The 17,702-nt window shown below is 46.3% G+C and overlaps 1 protein-coding gene across 5 annotated transcripts in view; it reads left to right on the top strand.

Annotated features, from left to right (window-relative positions):
• Ninl (ninein like) overlaps positions 1–16,711 on the top strand; it is a 70,832-nt gene extending 54,121 nt beyond the window's left edge. For 4 of the 5 annotated variants that reach the window (XM_076929942.1, XM_076929945.1, XM_076929944.1 and 1 more), the window contains 10 exons: positions 59–165; positions 608–915; positions 3,121–4,152; positions 6,799–6,903; positions 7,341–7,410; positions 11,434–11,589; positions 12,293–12,406; positions 13,304–13,471; positions 13,970–14,083; positions 15,802–16,711. In XM_076929942.1, the coding sequence (XP_076786057.1) occupies positions 59–165; positions 608–915; positions 3,121–4,152; positions 6,799–6,903; positions 7,341–7,410; positions 11,434–11,589; positions 12,293–12,406; positions 13,304–13,471; positions 13,970–14,083; positions 15,802–15,993 (2,366 nt within the window). In that variant the 3' untranslated portion in view covers positions 15,994–16,711. The remainder of the gene's footprint in view (positions 1–58; positions 166–607; positions 916–3,120; positions 4,153–6,798; positions 6,904–7,340; positions 7,411–11,433; positions 11,590–12,292; positions 12,407–13,303; positions 13,472–13,969; positions 14,084–15,801) is intronic. The other variant, XM_076929943.1, reaches the window with a different exon arrangement.
• The last annotated feature ends 991 nt before the right edge of the window (positions 16,712–17,702 follow it).

Here is a 17,702-nt window from a genome sequence, read left to right as displayed (position 1 = left end):
CAAGAAGGCACTGGAGGCATCCTAGGCATAGTGTCACACACTGTCCTCTTCTTTGCAGACAATCTGTTTGTGGGTGAGTCTACTCCAATGAGTTTGGAGACAGAGATAATGATGGAGCAGATGAAAGAACATTACCAAGAGCTCAGGATGCAGCTGGAGACCAAGGTCAGAAGATTTGATACCTCAGGCTGCAAAGCCATGTGTTCAGCTTCTCAGACTGCTAAGCAGGGCAGGCCATTCTGTTCTACTATTTTGTCCTTGTATTCTCTGGTAGATTTTGACATAGGCTTGCTTGATATCTGGATTATTATTGTATATATGGATTATTTTCCTAGGGCTTCCAGGATGTAGAGTGCTGTCCTACTGGTCTTATGATTGTTCTTTAGTTGTCACACCTTCTGGACTCATGGTACTTGCCAGGTGCTTGGCTAATTTTGTTCCCAAGCCTCTTGAGTGCACCTGATGAACCTACCTCAGGGTTACTGTGAAGGGGATCCTGGGGCCTGGTCAGGCCTGAGCCATCGGCTCTTTGAGCATCCTTCCTGATATCCTCCTGGTCCTGCTGCTTGCCAAGCTGTTGCTAAGACTTCCTAATTTCTTTGTGTAGGTAAATTACTATGAGAAGGAAATTGAGGTCATGAAGAGAAATTTTGAGAAGGATAAAAAGGAGATGGAGCAGGCATTCCAGCTTGAGCTCAGCGTACTGGAGGGCCAGAAGGCAGATCTGGAGGCCCTGTATTCCAAGTCACAGGAGGTCATCCTGGGCCTGAAGGAGCAGCTGCAGGATGCAGCACGAAGCCCTGAGCCTGTGCCGGCTGGGCTGGCCCACTGCTGTGCACAGGCCCTGTGCACTCTGGCCCAGCGGCTAGAAGTGGAAATGCACCTGCGACACCAGGACCAGCTACTGCAGATAAGGTTTGGGATGGGTTTCTGTTTAGGGTTGCCCACGGAGGACCAAAACTTGACCAGAGGTTTATGTAAACTGGTCAGGATCAAGTGCCTGGGAACAAGCAAGTTTCCTTCCGAGGGCTCAGACAACACATTGCTCTATAAGGATTTCACTTTCAGTTCACCTTGGGCCCTGCACTAGTATGCTGTGCTGTTTGAACTCTGTTCTTTTCTTCCTCACTGCCTGCTTGCAAGATAGTGTATTCCCCATCACTAAATACTGAGGGTGTTAGAGAGTAGGGTTATTAGTCAGGGTTCTCTAAAGGAACAGATGTGATAGAAGGAAAAAATACACACATATTTAGACGTTTTAAACAAGGATTTATTACAATGGTTTTATAGGCTAATCCAACAATGGCTTTCTCTCAGTGGAAAGGCCAAGATTCCAATAGTTCAGTCCACGATGCTGGATGTTTTAGCTGGTCTATGGCGGAATCCCACCCAAAGAAGTAGATTCTAATACCAGTGAAGGAATGCCTCAGCAACAGGGAAGGTGACGTTGCCAATGAATGTAAGAAGTCAAGCAGGCAAAAAGCAAAAGCTTCTTTCTTCCATGTCCCTTTATGTAGGCTGCCACCAAAAGGTGTGGCCCAGATTTAGGGTGGACTTTCTCACCTCAAATGATCTAAGTAAGAAAATCCTTCATAGATGTACCCCATTGCTTGAGTTTTAGTTGATTCCAAATGTAGCAAAGTTGACAACTGTTAGCCATCACAGCATTAGAGGAAGAAAAATCCAGAGGACTCTCTAAATAGAAAGACAGTTAACTTGGGTTAATGAGAAAAGTCTTAGAAGTTAAAATATTGTTCCAGGGAGGGAAAGGGCCACTTGGAAAGCCTGAATGTGGTGGGTTTCATTGTGTCTGTTACCTGAGAAATGTCACCTGCCTTTTGAGGACACAGGCAGTGCATGTTGTCACCCTCAAAAGAAGAAAAAGAGAGGGAAGGAAGGAAGGAAGGAAGGAAGGAAGGAAGGAAGGAAGGAAGGAAGGAGAGAGAGAGAGAGAGAGAGAGAGAGAGAGAGAGAGAGAGAGAGAGAGCGCAAGAGAGAGCAGGCTCTAACTCCTGACCTAGCCACCCTCATGCCAGGAGCCAGAGATTCCCTCCCACTGGCTAGACTGAGCAGATGGTTCAGTTGGGTGTTATCTATGGGATGGATGGGTCCAGATGTTAACAGTAAGTGACACAGCCCTGACATGCTGATGGTAGCAGCTCCAAGTGACTGTCATGGGGGTGGGGTTCAGTTCCTATTGAAGTGCAGTGTCTTTGGTGGGAGGGAATTGAGAGTAGCCAGAAAACATGGGATATGAAAGGGGATAGCATCAGAGCTCGCTCTCTCTGCCCTCAAGGTGTAATGACAGCAGAGACACTTAGGCTCCTGGAGACCTGAGGGAACTGACTGTTGCAGTCTTGAGGGGCAGAAAAGCCATCTTCAAGTCACATGCACTTTCCGAACTTTAAGCTATTTCTTCTTCAACATGAGGATTATGTTAAGGGACTGGAACAAGCTCCTTGTGGTCCCTGTGTGGTGGCTGCAGGAGGCATGGGAGCCCTCTCTTGCTTGTAGGATGCAGCATATGCCAGACTCCTCCTTCCTGGGGATCTGCTCAGCTGGGCACCTGGTAGCTTCTCCATAGAGTTGGAACCACACCTAGTCCATGTGCTTATGTCTCCTGCTGTGATGAGTGCACCCCATGCCTCACCAGGCTGTGTGTCTGTGTAGATCTCCCCTCACTCCCACATTTTCTCCAGTCTCCCCAGGTTGATGAGGCCTATCTGCTTATAGGATTTTCAAGGGAATGTTTGAGTATGGGTCAAGTTTACCTAACACCTGGAACCAGAACTCCCCAGTTGCTCTCAGTGCAAGGCCTCCAGCCACACTTGACTGAGCACTTGCAGTGTGGCCAAGAACAAGAATTTTAGTTGTTCCTAATAGTAAACCCGTTATCTTTAAGCTGTCAGACATGGTGGATCATTCTGTGCTGCCTTGTATGTGTAGTCCTAAGGACTCCAGGAAGGGAACAGGGCATCCTGACACAAAACAGGCTACAGAAGGAAGAGTCTCTGGGTTAGTTACACACTCAGAGCAGAAGTCTTTCAGGTGGGTTTTTCTTCCGTTAATAGAAAAGCCTGGGACTCTGCTAGCAGAATGTGTACAACTATGTTTCTGCAGGAGAGAGGCTGAAGAAGAGCTGAACCAGAAGCTGTCATGGCTAGAAGCTCAGCATGCTGCCTGCTGTGAGAGTCTGTCGCTGCAGCATCAATGTGAGAAGGACCAGCTGCTGCAGACACACCTGCAGCGAGTGAAGGACCTGGCTGCTCAGCTTGCCTTGGAGAAGGGGCGGCGGGAGGAAAGGGAACAGGAGGTCCTGGCACACTGTCGGAGGCAGCAATTGAAGCTGCAGGCTGTGATGAGTGAAGAGCAGGCACGGATCTGCAGATCATTCACCCTGGAGAAGGAGAAGCTAGAACAAACCTACAGGGAGCAAGTAGAGGGACTTGCCCAGGAGGCAGACGTGCTGCGTGCTCTCTTGAAGAATGGAACCACTGTGCTGAGTGACCAGCAGGAGAGGACACCCAGCTCCATGTCCCTGGGTCCAGACAGCAGGCAGGAGCCACCAGCCTGGCAAGCTGTCAGCCCTGATGGAAGGACAGAGGCACCAGCAGAGTGGCCTGGCCTAGGGAGAGCTGAGGGCAGGGATCTTCCTGGCCAGCCTTGTAGTATAGATGCCATACCAAGCCCAACCCTTACCCGACTGTCCAGAAGGCCCTCAGAGAACCTGGGTGTCAGAGACAATCATCAGGGTCCACTCAGTGCTGAGGAGGGAGCTATCCCAAAGGAGCCAGAACCTTCTGCCAGGACCTTAACAGGCCAAGGCCAGAAGCTGCCCTTGCCTATTCAGCCACAAATGCTGGAGCCATGGTTAGGCCCAGCCTCTCTGGACAGGAAGCCAGCCTCTGTTGGGGTTCATGGACAGGCTTCAGAAGGGCCTACTAGGAATGGTGAAGGTGTCCAAGAGGCGTGGCTCCAGTTCAAGGAAGAAGCTGCAAGGATGAGACCCTCAGTGCCCTGCTCTGAGCTCCCAAAGCCACAAGAGGCCAAAGTGATGTCAGAGAGTGAGATGAATGATGTGAAGACCAAACTTCTACAGCTGGAAGATGTTGTCCGGGCTCTTGAAAAGGCAGATTCCAGAGAGAGTCACAGGTTTGTCACTCTTAATCTTAAAAATGTATATGAAACCCTCAGGCTTGTCACTCACTAGTGTCCTCTTCACAATTTCCCCAATGTAATTCCCATTACTCGTGCAGGAATCACAAGCCCACTCCTGCCCTCTGCCTTCCCCGATCCCTGGGTGTTAGTTAGCAAGTGGTCCAAGACAAGAAGGGTAGGTCTTTCTGGGACAACTCAGCTAGCTCTAGTGTCCCTATCTAATTTCATGAAGACTATTTTGTAGAGGCCTCATAAGAGTTGTGGGTCATCTCTAAACCCTCTTCCCTCTGAGTTTAAAAGAATCAAGAGTTTGGGGCTACAGCATGCCTCTGTGCCAGGCTCTGTGATGAAAGTGAATCAACTGGTTGTTATGCTGGTTTGTGGGCAGCAACCAATGAAACCTTCTGTGGACTGGGCCCCTGAGCACTGTCAGGGGTTTTGGAGATTCATTGATACTGGGCTGGAGATACTGCTGTGACTGTGTTTTTGGAATACCCTTCTTGGGAAGGAGGCTATTTTGGTCTTTTGGCCAGATGGCCAGGAGGTGAGATGGGTGGATACCTATTCTGTCACAGATGCTAAGACCTTTGGAGGGCTTGCCCAAGTTACGGGCCATGAGTTCCAGAGCCTTCTCCTGGCCCCTCTAGCAGTGGGGGAGAGGTTTGCAGTCACATGATGGTGGACCATAAATGCCATGCTTTACTCCTGCCAGCCCTCATATAGCACACTGAAGAGGTATCTGATCCTGCAGAGACAGACTGCCAAGAGGCCTGGGTTGGTGATACACCGTAGACACACAGTGTGTCCCAGGACTGTGGGTGGTTACATATGAACAATAAGACCATTTCCACTAAAGGATCAACTGCCGCTCACTAGGGTATAGCATGCAGTTGCTTACATGGTAGGGAAAGTGTGGGGGAAGGTGACATACCATGTGCTTAGCTTGTATGAGACCCTGTGTTCTATCCCCAGGCACTAAAAAGAAAAGGTAGAATTTCAGACATGCAAATATCGCTTTATAAACAGTTTAAGAAAGCAAACATGGTTGGTTTCCTTTCAGCAGGAACTGCCATCTTCATGTAATTCACCAAAATGAAAACTCAGTGTTGGGGGGGGGGGAGGGAACCAATATATGTTCTCTAGGCCTTTAGAAATGTGTTCCTTTGGCCACATTTATAGGAGTCTGTGACAAGGGCAATACTGTAGACCTCAAAGGTACTGTTCAAAAAGGAATACCCCATAAGTGCTAGCATGGCTGAGCAAGAAGAATCTGCAGTGTTACCCAGCATGCTGCTGTGAACAAGCAAGTGAAGGGTGAGAATTTCATCAAGTGCACTAGTGTGCACTGAGTACATTAATAACCCCGTACGAACTGAACACCAAAGGCAAGGGAACCTGGTTCAGCTGCAGTGCCAGCCTGCTCCATCCGAGAAGCTTGCTTTGTGGAAATGAAAGGAGCCGGAGCTCCTGGAGCCCATTCCCTGTGAAGTCATGGTGACCTTATACGTATGTTTTCCTTTAGTCCTGTCAGCCCTCATTCAGCACACTGCTCCTATACAGACAGGCAGTAGGTCATCACAGGGGGCCTGGTGGCGCACAGTAGGTCACTGAGTCATCTCTCCAGTCCCAGTTATTTTATTAGCTAGCATCCCTCTGTGTAGAATTACAGGAAGAGAGAGAGACGGAGAAGAAATAGAGGAAGAGGGAGGCCAAGATAGTAAAAAGGTTTTCTTAATAAAATTGAAGTGTTTCTCCCTTATATATTTAAAGCAAACAAAACAAATCCCAGACATAATTGATGGGCTCGAAGCCTAGCTAGCACCCTCCAGGCCTACCTATATTGTATCCAAAGGGCTCTGCATTGGCTGCAGTTGTCGATAGCTGTGTCTCTATGGAGACACCTTTGCCTGTTAAACATGTGTCTCTGTGGTATAGAGTATTATCCTCAGTACCCTGACTTCTGATAATTCCAGTGTCTGAAGTTCCAGGGGACCTGATTATGAGTCAGTTTGCTGTTTCTGAGGTCATTCCCAGTGGCCTTCTTACATGTCTATTGATCAATGTGTGTTCACAGTAACTTGAGATTAACCTCAAGGACTCTTCAGAGCCTTAGTACAGGATGCTTTGCTGTATTACCTTTGCAGAGAAGTGGAACACCATTCACCTGAGACTGGCCGCCTGGGCCTCTTTCTGTGCCCCCAGCTGTGTGGGTACCCAGGTTATAGCTTCTCTGCCCTGGTGGTGGTGGGGCTGACACAGATCCTATGTTCTGGGCTAGCCTAGCTTTCTGAGGATTATTGCTCACAGATTTGGTTCAGCTTCCAGTTGTTTGATTTGGGGCCTTGAAGTATGGCTTCTGTGAAGATGGTACACACTGTGTGAGACTTGGCTCTTCACAGGCTCTAGGTGTCTGCAGAGTCCAGGTGCTGAATGTATGTAGGAGCTGTGGGTGTGGTTCAAAGGGCCTGTTCTTTGGGGAGTACAAACCAGAGCTTGTTTCCCCTAGAGACAGGGAATACCTTGGGCTTGCCTCCTCCAGAGAGGGGATGCAGCCTGCACAGTTCTCAGCATTTGCAGCTGGGAGGCTGTGCTCAGCTTGCTCCTTCTGGGCCTCAGCTGACTTCTTAACTTTGACCATAGGGCTGAGTTACAAAGGCTTTCTGAAGAAAACTTTGTGTTGAAAAGTGACCTGGGGAAAATTCAACTGGAACTGGAAACTTCAGAGAGCAGAAATGAAGTGCAGAGGTAAGGTGGGCCTCACAGTTCCCCAGACCTGTGTGCTGCATTCTGTTGGTACTCTAGAATGAGTTGAGGATGGGCGGCTTTATAGTGGGGGACTGTCAGTAGACAGGCTTGGGGGTTCCAGCCACCCTCTGTGAGTTAGTACCCTCTAGATTTCTGCACCCTTGGAGCTAACACAGAGTTCTAGTGCATGTATAAGTTGCCACATGACTGGCATCCCATGGCTCAGGATATGGCATTTGACACTGCTGCAGAAGTGCTCCATGTAGCACTTGAGGGCTGGGGCTGCCAGTGTTTGGAGGGGAGCAAAGCCAGACATAGCCTGGGCCACTGTGCTTTTCTCCAACCTTTACTACTGGCATCTGCAAGTCAGTGAGTCAGAACTGGGGACATGGTAGCTCAGGCTATGAAGTGATGTTTTTAATCTGCTTCTTCAACAGGCAGGAAATTGAGGTCTTAAAGAGAGACAAGGAGCAGGCCTGCTTTGACCTGGAAGAGCTCAGCACACAGGTTGGGTACTGTCTTGAAGTAATTTCTCTCTAATGAAAGGAGATTAGAGAATCTTTTTTTATTTAAGATCCAGTTGCAGCCAACCCCAGCTTTCCTCATCAGGGCCCCGGTTAGGATCTGTAGGCCCCTCCCAACTATCAACAGTCATGAATGGAATCCAGTCTTCATTGGCCTCTATGAGTATCTGTGTCCTCTCCTCCTCTCTCAAGGACTCCAGTACCAGTTGTGCTTTAAAGGGCTTCTCTCCAACTCTAGTCAAACTCTGGGGAATTATGGTTAGGATTTCAAGATTTCAATTGTGGGGAGGACATGCCTCAGCCTCTAGCAAACTCACAGCCAAGATACGATATTGACAGGCTCTTAGAGCATGTTTAGATACCCCAGTCCTCACTGGTTGGGTATGCAACCTGCATAGTTGCATCATTTGGGTAGACTCCTGTGTTCTTCGCAGACATGTGACTGGTGTTTCTGTCAGGGAGTCCCTCTTGCCATTTAATTGCCATGCCATCTTTCCTACCTGGCAACCCCAATCTTCCCTTCCTTCCAAAACTGTCATTTTAGAGTATAATGTAAGTAGAACTATATTCAATGTGGCCTTTGGGCTTGTCTTCTGTCACACATCACCATTCTCTGAGGAGTTCGAGGACTCTCTGTGTAGCAAGTTTCTCATTATTGCTGTATGTCCTGTGTGTTTTTCTAAGTCATATTATGACACTCTGCTCTTAAATAAGTCAGCAGATCTCTCTCCAACAAGTGCAGCTTTTGCTGTAATGCTAAAGAGTCAGACCATAGTCACATTGCTTCAGTGATCCAAAACTTTCACAGTTAGCAGCTGGTATATTTCATGTAACTGTCAGGGTTTTATTTTTTTATTTTTTTATTTTGCCGTAAGCCAGCCACTTTGTCTTGTTTGCAGAGTGAATGAGCCTGGCACATCTCTGGTGACATCCCTTGGTCAATACCATCAGAGATGTAGCTGAAAAGACTGGATAGCTGGGGTGATCAGTGCTGTTCCTAATGTGTTTTTGGGCATGGTGCTTCTCTGCGGGGCCGGGTTCTGGGGAGTGTCCTAGGCAGCACCCTACAGAAGGTCAGCATCCAAGTTCAGGTGTACAGTGTTCCCTATGGATCCCATTGAGACTCATGAAAACTCAGGGTGGCCCCCTCACTAGGCACATGTCTGGTCACATGGCAGACGAGAACCCAGGGACACTGCTGGGGACAGATATGGAAGCATGGTCTTCTGCAGTGACTCATCAGCTCTACTGACCCAGAATACCTGCTTTTCCCCATGGAAATACTGGCTTTTGGAAGAGACTGTCTCACAGGCTGTCCCTGTTTTGTTTCTATTAGCTGCTTCCTCAGGGTGCTGGGCTGTTTGGTCTTATGTTACCTGTGTAACTTGCAGATCAGAAGAAATTTGAACAAAAGGGTTGGTTAGACCCATCTTTGACATGAATATCCCTTCATTTTTACATGGACCCAGAAGGCAAGTTATAAACAAAGTTAAAGATTTAACTTAGAAATTAAGATGATAGTTGCCTTGTTCCCAGATGCAGCTGGCATCTATAGGGCCCTAAGACCCAGCCTGGGCACCTTCCCAGAAGCATATAACCTGAGTCACCAGGAAGCATCAAACAAACCCCAATGAGTGACTGGTAAAGGGGCTGGGGTGATATTTGTCAGAAATGCTGGGAGCAAGAAGCCATGGGAAAGAACACCTTAGATTCAAGGATGATTCTGCATGATAGGAGGTATCAGCTGATTGCTTGCTGAGGGAAAGGGCAAGTAATCAGCTGGGCAGTTGTCAAAACTGGGATTCAGGAGCCATCAGGGCTGCTGTCCTGAAGCAGTACCTACAGTGGTGACAACAATATGAGGGGAGTGTTCCTGTCCTCAGGAAACACCATGGGACTGGGCAAGGACATGTGTGCATCTGTGTGCATGTGAACATGTGTGTAATCAGTCATACATGGTTTATGGCAAGAGTGTTATATCAGGTGGTAAAGATGCCATCATGGGTGCCTGGTTGAAAAGGTTGGGCTTATTCTTTAGACTGTTCTGAGTTCAAAGTTATTTACAGAGACTTTAAATACTAAACATGAATTAAAGAAATCTGACTATCCTAGGAGAGGATCATTTCTGTTAATGAAATCAGAGCTTTCCTTGGGAGACAATGTGAGTGTATATCAATACTGAAAGTTATTTTGTTTTGCCAAAGAATGTACTATTGGAGCAAGACATCGTCATATCAGCCTGCCAACAGCTACATTCTGTCCACAGTCTGAGATTTACAGAACAGAAGAGTGACATGAGTTACTGAGAACTCGAGAACAATGTGGAAGCATGCTAACTGCATGGACCACAGCTAAAGTAGCTTCTGTGTTCCATCATGGGTTTAATTGATATGATGTTGCATGGATCCCTGGAGAGGTGTTTGTGACCAGCAATCCTGCAAGTATATCGTACACTACACTGACTCAAAACTGATGGCTGTGGAAACACAAGTGTTTTGTATGATGATAATCTGGTTTTTTGGTTAAAAATAGCCCTCCTATTAAAACAAAGAATAGTTCCCAAAAATCTGAGTGGTTAGGTTTTCCATGAAGAAAAACTGATATAGGGCCAGCTTGTGAGCTGTGATTCTGTCCTATGCTTGTACCTGCAGCCTTCACCCCAGGCAGTTTTTGAACATCCGCTCTGCAGGACAGTGGTTGTTAGGGCAAGCAAGATGTACAACTTGAAGACACTCCTTCCTCCTTCTGAAAGCTGCATTTGTATACTTAGTAACTGATTAGAGGCCTTTTACAAGATTCTCATACCTTAGGTTCATTTAAAGTATTTTCCCCTGCTTACTCTGGTATGCATTATATAGGCATGTGGGAGGTATACTCACTTGTGCAGGCATGTATGAAAGCCAGAGGTGTCAGGTATCTTTCTCAATCACTTTTATATCTTAATTTTTGAGACAAGGTCTCTCATTGGAGCTGGTGCTTGTTTTGGCTAGAATGGCCAGTAAGCCCCTAGGATGTGCCCTTCTTCACGCCCAGGGCTGGGTTACAGATGCACACTGTCATGCCGAGCTTCAAACTGGTGCTGAGGATCCAAACTTAGGTGTTTAGGATTACACTGCACAGACCTCACCCAACATGAGCCATTTCCTCATTTAAATTCTTTTAAATGACTTAATATATTTTTAAAATAACCTTGGAGGGAATAATAAAGACTAGAAGGTATGAGAAGGGTAGATGGTAGCTGTGGCACATAATAGCCTCTGGTGGTCTGGGTTTCTAGTTCTTAGCTCTGCTGGCCACTGCCTGAGGCCAGATCATCCCCTGCCCTCTGCATATGAGTACAGCCTCTGCTCACCTGTCAAGCTTCTTTAACAACTCAAAATGCCCACAGCAAGTAAAGTCTCCCCTGGTTGGAAAATTCTGGAATGATATGAATTTAGCTGACATTTAGAAGCATTTTTCTTAAACGAGTATTTGACATCCATATTCACATATCCTTATTTCTCAGGTGAATATATAAAGACAGCATATCGGCTGTCTGCTGAACCCTCGGTAATCTTCCTCTGGCAACACCTTACAATCCATAATTATTTCCCTTTAGCTTCAGCTGTACAAATGGCCTGGGCACATCAGTCATAGCTGATAAGACTGAGAGGAAGAATTTGAACTATGCTATCAGTGTTTCTCTCTCGGAGACTTGGAGTTAGGATGCAGAGATTACAAGTGTTTCTGCTCAGAGGATCTGTGATGTGTGAATTTCTGCTCATGCTCTAAAGAAAGTTCTTCAGACAAAAATGATGCATATGGATGAAGCAGCTATAGGGAGAGATTTCCAGAAACCTTCCAGGTCCTGGATACATCCTGTCCTTTAGACGCCACTTCTTGTATATATTGATGGTAAATTTCTCCTTTGGAACTGAAGCTAAGGAAAGTTTTTCCTACTTTGGTTAAATGATTAATAAATTCATAACATGTACATAAAGATGTATTTGAACTCTTTTTGCTGTAGACTCAGAAATACAAGGATGAAATGTCACAGCTCAACTGCAGGATCCTCCAGCTAGAAGATTCCTCTGCTCCCCATACCCAGAAGGAAGAAAATCACATTGCTATTAAGGTGTTAATGAAGAAGCTGGAGGAGGCAGGGTGCCTGGAGAAACAGCAGGTCAGGGCCTTAGGCGGTCCTGCAAACCTTGGTGGGTGGTTAGAAGGAGGGCCCACTGGGTAGTGGAAGCTGAGCAGTAGGTGAGTATCCCCAAAAGTGAAGTAAAAGGCAAGCCCTTGAGAAATGGGTCTGCCTGAGCAGCTTTGGCAAAGCCACCAGGATGCAAAAAGGGGAGCAAATTGTGTTACTGCAGGTCTCAGGAGAGAAAATGGTAGGTAGGGTTCTCCAGCTTTCTTAAAGTAAAATGAAGAGCAAGAGCCCAGAGTGTCCCTGCACGTTGGCTTTACAGTTTTGCTTGTGAAGACTGAATCTTAAATGCATTATGGATTTATCTGGAAGTGTTTTTATTGATGTCCTGTTTATAGTAGGAAAACAGGGCCAGAATCAATTTGAACATCAGCAGCAGGTGAACAAGTAAATGATGGTGCAGCCATTAGATACCGCGTTCTCAAACAGCAGTGTTTGGGAAGGATCCAGGTTCCTTAAGGACAGCACTGCAGGACACTGTGTGCTCTCTGATATGAGTTTACATTAGATGTGCACCTTATAGAAGAGGGTAAAGTAATTAGGTGTGGGCCTTAGGCTCTCAGGGTCATGGGAGATAATTTATCTTAATTTTTTCTTGTCCAAAACTTTCTGGTTTCTGTGTGTCAGGCTCTGCTTATAATTGTGAAAAATGTTTTTGTTTTGTTTTTATAAACAGGGTAATCAAATCCAAAACCTGAAAATTGAACTAGAACGTGTGAATGAGGAATGCCAGTGCTTAAGACTGTCACAGGCGGAGCTGACAGAAAGCCTCAAAGAAAGTCGAGGCCAGGTGGGTTGGTGAATGTGGCTGGAGGCACTTGGTCCAATCCTGGGACTTGAGAAACATCAACAGTGGGCTGACAGTTACCATGACTCATGCAGACCCAAAATGTTACTAGGCCAACCAGATGCGTCACAGCTGGCCAGGAACTCGTCAGGCTCAGGGATAGTCCTGCTCCACTTACTGTTAACATGGACAGATCAGCTTTGCCTCAGGCAGGACCTCTGAAGGCGCCAGCTAGACTCTGGGGTCTCAGAGATGAATAGACTGTGCCAGCTGGTTTTAACTGCCAAGGGTGTTCTATTTCAGATGAAGCATCCAGCATCTAATTCATTGAACTTGATTTAATTGCTTGATTGGAGGAGTTGGCTAAGTTATGCCTAGTTTAATAGCAGTGACTGCTCGCTGCCATGCTGAGCTCTGTGGCTCTGACCCCCTAGGTTTAGAACCTTATCCTGCATTCAGTTCCGTCCCTGTCCCCAAACTCAACTCCTGTGTATTAATCTTAACACTGTAGCCATAGCCAAGTGTCAGAACTATGACTTCCTCCATGTAAGGAAACCAGGTGGGGCTCACATGGCTTCTACTGCACTGTGGTCACATGAGGTAGGCTTTGATAGGCAGTGAAAGAAACAACCTAATCCAGCAACAAGGACTGGAGCTATTGTTCTAAGGGTTCCAAACAGTCTTTCCCTACCACATTGTGTGGAGACACAGTGGCTAGTGCAAACTTGGTTCTGAGTTCCTGAGGACTTCTGTACACACACAGGCAGGTCCCACAACACAGGGAGTGGGCCCTTGTACTCTCTCTTTAGGGTGACCTAAACAAAGAATATAACACTAGCACTTTCACTATGTCTGGTAATGACTCTGAATTATCAATCATGCCAAAAATTGTCCTTATAGCTACACAGTGTCCAGCTGAGGCTGGAGGCAGCTCAGTCCCAGCATGAGCAGATTGTCCAGCGCATGCAGGAACAGGTGAGTCAGTTGGTTCCTGGAGCCCGTGTAGCTGAGCTGCAGCACCTGCTCAACCTCAAGGAAGAGGAGGCTGGGAGACTAAATGCACAGCAGGTGAGTGGGGAATGTGCTACTTCAGGCTAACTCCTTGGGAGAGGGCAGTAAAGGCAAGGAAGCTGGAACAGAAGCAAGGGACATCTAATAGATGCTGAGGATGGATCAGGGTTACGGTGAGCTCTCTCATAATTAAAGAGTAGGAAGCCGGGCAACCCCCATATGCCCCTCCAGACAGAGTCCATAGGTCTTCTAAACTCATTCTGTCTTCAAGTCATACCTTCATAGTCAGCCACTAATGGGGATCATTAGTGAAGGGTGATAGATACCATTATGGAATACCATCATTTGGTATTGGTAATTTATAATTAAGATTCTGTAGACAGAAAGGTGGTTCCTTCAGAACCTATGAAAACAACATTGATATCTGCACAGGTAGCAGATCATCTCTGCCACGCTCAGATTTCTGCAGTTAGCCATTTTCTACTTAAAACAAAACAAAACAAAAAACAGGGCACTGTTTATGAGTGCAAAAACTGGTGTGTAACTTCTGTACAGGAAGAATACAGGCAGCTACTGAAGGCCAGGGAGGACCAGGTGGAGGATGCCGAGGCTCGGTTCCGCAACGTGGAGTGGCTGCTACAGGAGAAGGTGGAGGAGCTCAGGAAACAGGTGTGTGTGGCCTCTTGCCTTTTCTTCACAGACTCTTCTCCGTGGCCAGAACCTGGATATCCCATGCCAGGCTCAATCAGAACCACAGACAGAAAGCACATACATTTTCTTTAGTAATTACTAATTCAGGGAGATGGTCTCAGTACATGCCATACTGTATTTGTACATCATGTCAAGAGTTGCATGGACACTATTTATTCATCCTGTGGCTTGTCAGTCATCATATGCCCTTCCCTAGCCCAGGACATGGTTTGTGTGAAGGCAGCCTCAAGGACCTCACTTAAGAGGCAGACATAAACCTTATAGACAGTACAGGTAGAGTGGTTGAGTCTTACATGCAGGAGAAACTAGAACTGGAGCCCAGGAAAGAGGCAGAAGTCTTTCACTGTGGCAGTTTTCCTAGATGAGGCTTGTACTGAAGGACCTCATGACTAGAATTGTGCCTGCCACATTCTAGTCTGCACTACCCCTCCCTTTATAGTCTCAGGCAAGGGGTTACTGTTTGTGTGCCTGGCTGGTGAGCTCAAGTGCCTGGTATTTCTGATGTGATTTGGTATATACACAGGTAACACTGCCAGTTGGTTCCTCCTCATGGCTTGTTTACTTGAATATACAGAACTTGGTTCCTTTTCTTGACACTTACATTTAAAACACAGTAATTCCAGTCAAGGCTTATATCATAGAGCCGTCCAAGACAAGGCACATCCTGAAAGCTGCTACTGTGATAGAGTAAGCCAGGGCTGCCCAGCCTGTTCTTACTTCAGCTCCAACAAGTCTATGACCCACAGCTCTTCCCAAGCATGTGCCAGTCACAGGGCCTTTGTATATATCCTTCCCTCTGCTTACAGTGCTCATGCCCAGCTTTGACCAGCTTCTTTGCTTCACCCATATCTGTCCTTAGAGAGGCCCTCCCCGTTCATCCCACCCACAATGGCACTCTGGTTCCTTTGCATGTTACTTTCCATGCGCCTCCATTATTAATGCTCTGTCACAGTGGTCGTGTTGCCAGAGTGGGCACAATGAGAGCGTCTGTGTCCTCTATCTGGCCTCATGGAGTTCAGTGCTCAAAGCTCTGGGCCTGGGCTGGAGAGATGGCTCAGCAGTTAAGAGCACTGACTGCTCTTCTAGAGGTCCTGAGTTCAATTCCCAGCAACCATGTGGTGGCTCACAACCAACTGTAATGGGATCTGATGCCCTCTTCTGGTGTGTCTGAAGAGAGCAGTGGTGTACTCACGTACATAAAATAAATATTAAAAAACAAATAAAAAAACCCAAAAAACTCTGTGCCTGTGTGTTCTGAACAAGGACACAGCAAGGGCTACTGCCTGGAGCAGTCTTGTTTCCACCACTAAACCTGTCCGGCCTCCCTGTACATGGTAACTGGCTCAGTGACTCAGTGTGTCCGGTGTATATCACCAAGGCAGAGTACACAGACATGAACTAAGTATTCTAGAGACTTGAAGGTTTCGTTGTTTCACACTGTAGGCTTTTCATTTCATGGCAAAGATGCTAATAAAATTGTCTTAAGTTTTCTCCACATAGTTTTGCAAATTCTTATTTTCCTCCCTTGAATCAGAGAAGAGATATTATCATTGTATCCAGTATGTGTGTCAGACCTCAAGAATACCAAGGGTAGGGCTGGAGTAGAGGATGAGGGGCAGGCTGGTCTGTCAGCCCACAGCAGTTCACAAAGAAGTGTGGCTCTCTACCTTGTCTAGTTTGAGAAGAATACCAGAACTGATCTGCTGCTCAAGGAACTGTATGTGGAAAATGCTCACCTCATGAAAGCTGTTCAGCTCACAGAAGAGAAGCAGCGAGGAGCCGAGAAGAAAAACTGTGTCTTGGAAGAAAAAGTTCGAGCTCTCAACAAACTTATCAGTAAGATGGCACCTGCATCACTTTCTGTATAGAGGCTGCTAGTCCTTGGAGTTCATGTGAAGGAATGTCTTTTTAAATAATGCTACTCTGATGCCATAATTTTCTATGGCTCACTAGCTACACTCCCTGGATATCAGGACTGATTCCTGTTCACCTGACAAACATTCAGTGAATGTCTACTATGTGCCAGGTTCTGGGAAAACAGGCAGGGTACAGTCACTTTTGGCCAAGAGTCTTGGGTAACATCCTGGGTTGAAGTCACCAAACTTGATCTTACTGAAGAAAAAACAAACAAACAAAAAACCAAAACTCAGACCCTCAGCAAAGAACAGTGGAGAGAAAGTAGCCGAGTACTTTGAGCGTTGAGCTTTGAGCTAGAAGTGCAGAATCGGGTTTTAGTGACTTAGCAATTCGCTGTCCTGTGTGGGCCGTCATCAGAGCCCCCCTTGTGGGGCAGTACACACCCCCAGGAAGAGGGCATTCCCCAGCAGTCCTCTGCTGCTCCTGGGGGTGGAAGAAGCTGGCACCCGAGGTAATGGGCTCAGGGATAGCAGTGTTCAGTGAAAGTGCAATCTCATTACAAAAAATGCTGTCACACTGGAAATTGTACATTTTTTTAAAGAAAAGGTATAGTTTTATAACTGAGATGTACCTCAATTATGACTATTTGGTTTGTGAGTATTCTACTGTGATATGAAAAAGTTCCTGTATTTTCAATAACTTTTTTATTAAAATTGATTTAACTCTTAAGTTTTTTGTTTTATAAAGTTTTAAATTATTTCACACATGAATCATTACAGGGCTGGAAAGAAGGTTCAGTGGACAAAGTACTTGCTTTGCAAGCATAAGGTCAGAGTTTGGATCCTTCCAATAAAACTGTAAACAGGGATTGACAGGTGTAGTGGTGTATGTCTTTAATCCAGTGGTTCTCAACCTGTGGTTTTAATCTCTTTAGGAGTCACATGTCAGATATCCTGCATATCATATATTACAGTTCTTAACGGTAGTCACATGTCAGATACCCTACATATCATACATTACAATTCTTAACGGTAGTAAAATTACAGTTAGACATGGCTACAAAATAACATGAGAAACTGCAGCATTAGAACTACTGCTTCAAACCCATCACTCAGGCATCAGATGCAGGGGGATCTCTTGAGTTGGAGGCTGGCCTGGTCTACATAGCAAATTCCAAGATAGCCAGAGCTGCCTAGTAAGACCCTGTCTTGAAAAAAACAGCCGGGCAGTGGTGGTGCACGCCTTTAATCCCAGCACTTGGGAGGCAGAGGCAGGCGGATTTCTGAGTTCGAGGCCAGCCTGGTCTACAGAGTGAGTTCCAGGACAGCCAGGGCTATACAGAGAAACCCTGTCTCAAAAAACAAAAAGAAAAAAAAAAAAAACAAAAAAAACCAAAAACCAAAACACAGAAAACAAACAGGGATTCCTTACTGCAATCAGCTCTTCACTCCAGAAGTGAACACTTTTAAAACTTAAGGTCTAGTTTTACCAACCAGTAAAATATTAGGTCTCAGTATAGTTTGTGTTATGCCAGTAGAAGCTCTGTCAGAATTCACAGTGGAGACAGCAATGTTGGTGACACATGCCTTTAATCCCAGGATTTGGGAGGCAGAAGCAGGCACCAGCCTGGTCTATGGAGCAAGTACCATGACAGTCAGGACTACACAGACAAACCCTGTCTCAAAGAAAATAAAACAAAGAAATAAACAAAAACCCACCT

This window comes from Arvicanthis niloticus, chromosome 2 (assembly GCF_011762505.2).
Source record: "Arvicanthis niloticus isolate mArvNil1 chromosome 2, mArvNil1.pat.X, whole genome shotgun sequence".
In the NCBI taxonomy this organism is placed as follows: Eukaryota; Metazoa; Chordata; class Mammalia; order Rodentia; family Muridae; genus Arvicanthis; species Arvicanthis niloticus.
The sequence above is the reverse complement of the archived record's forward strand: the minus strand, read 5'-3'. Positions and strand labels throughout refer to the sequence as shown.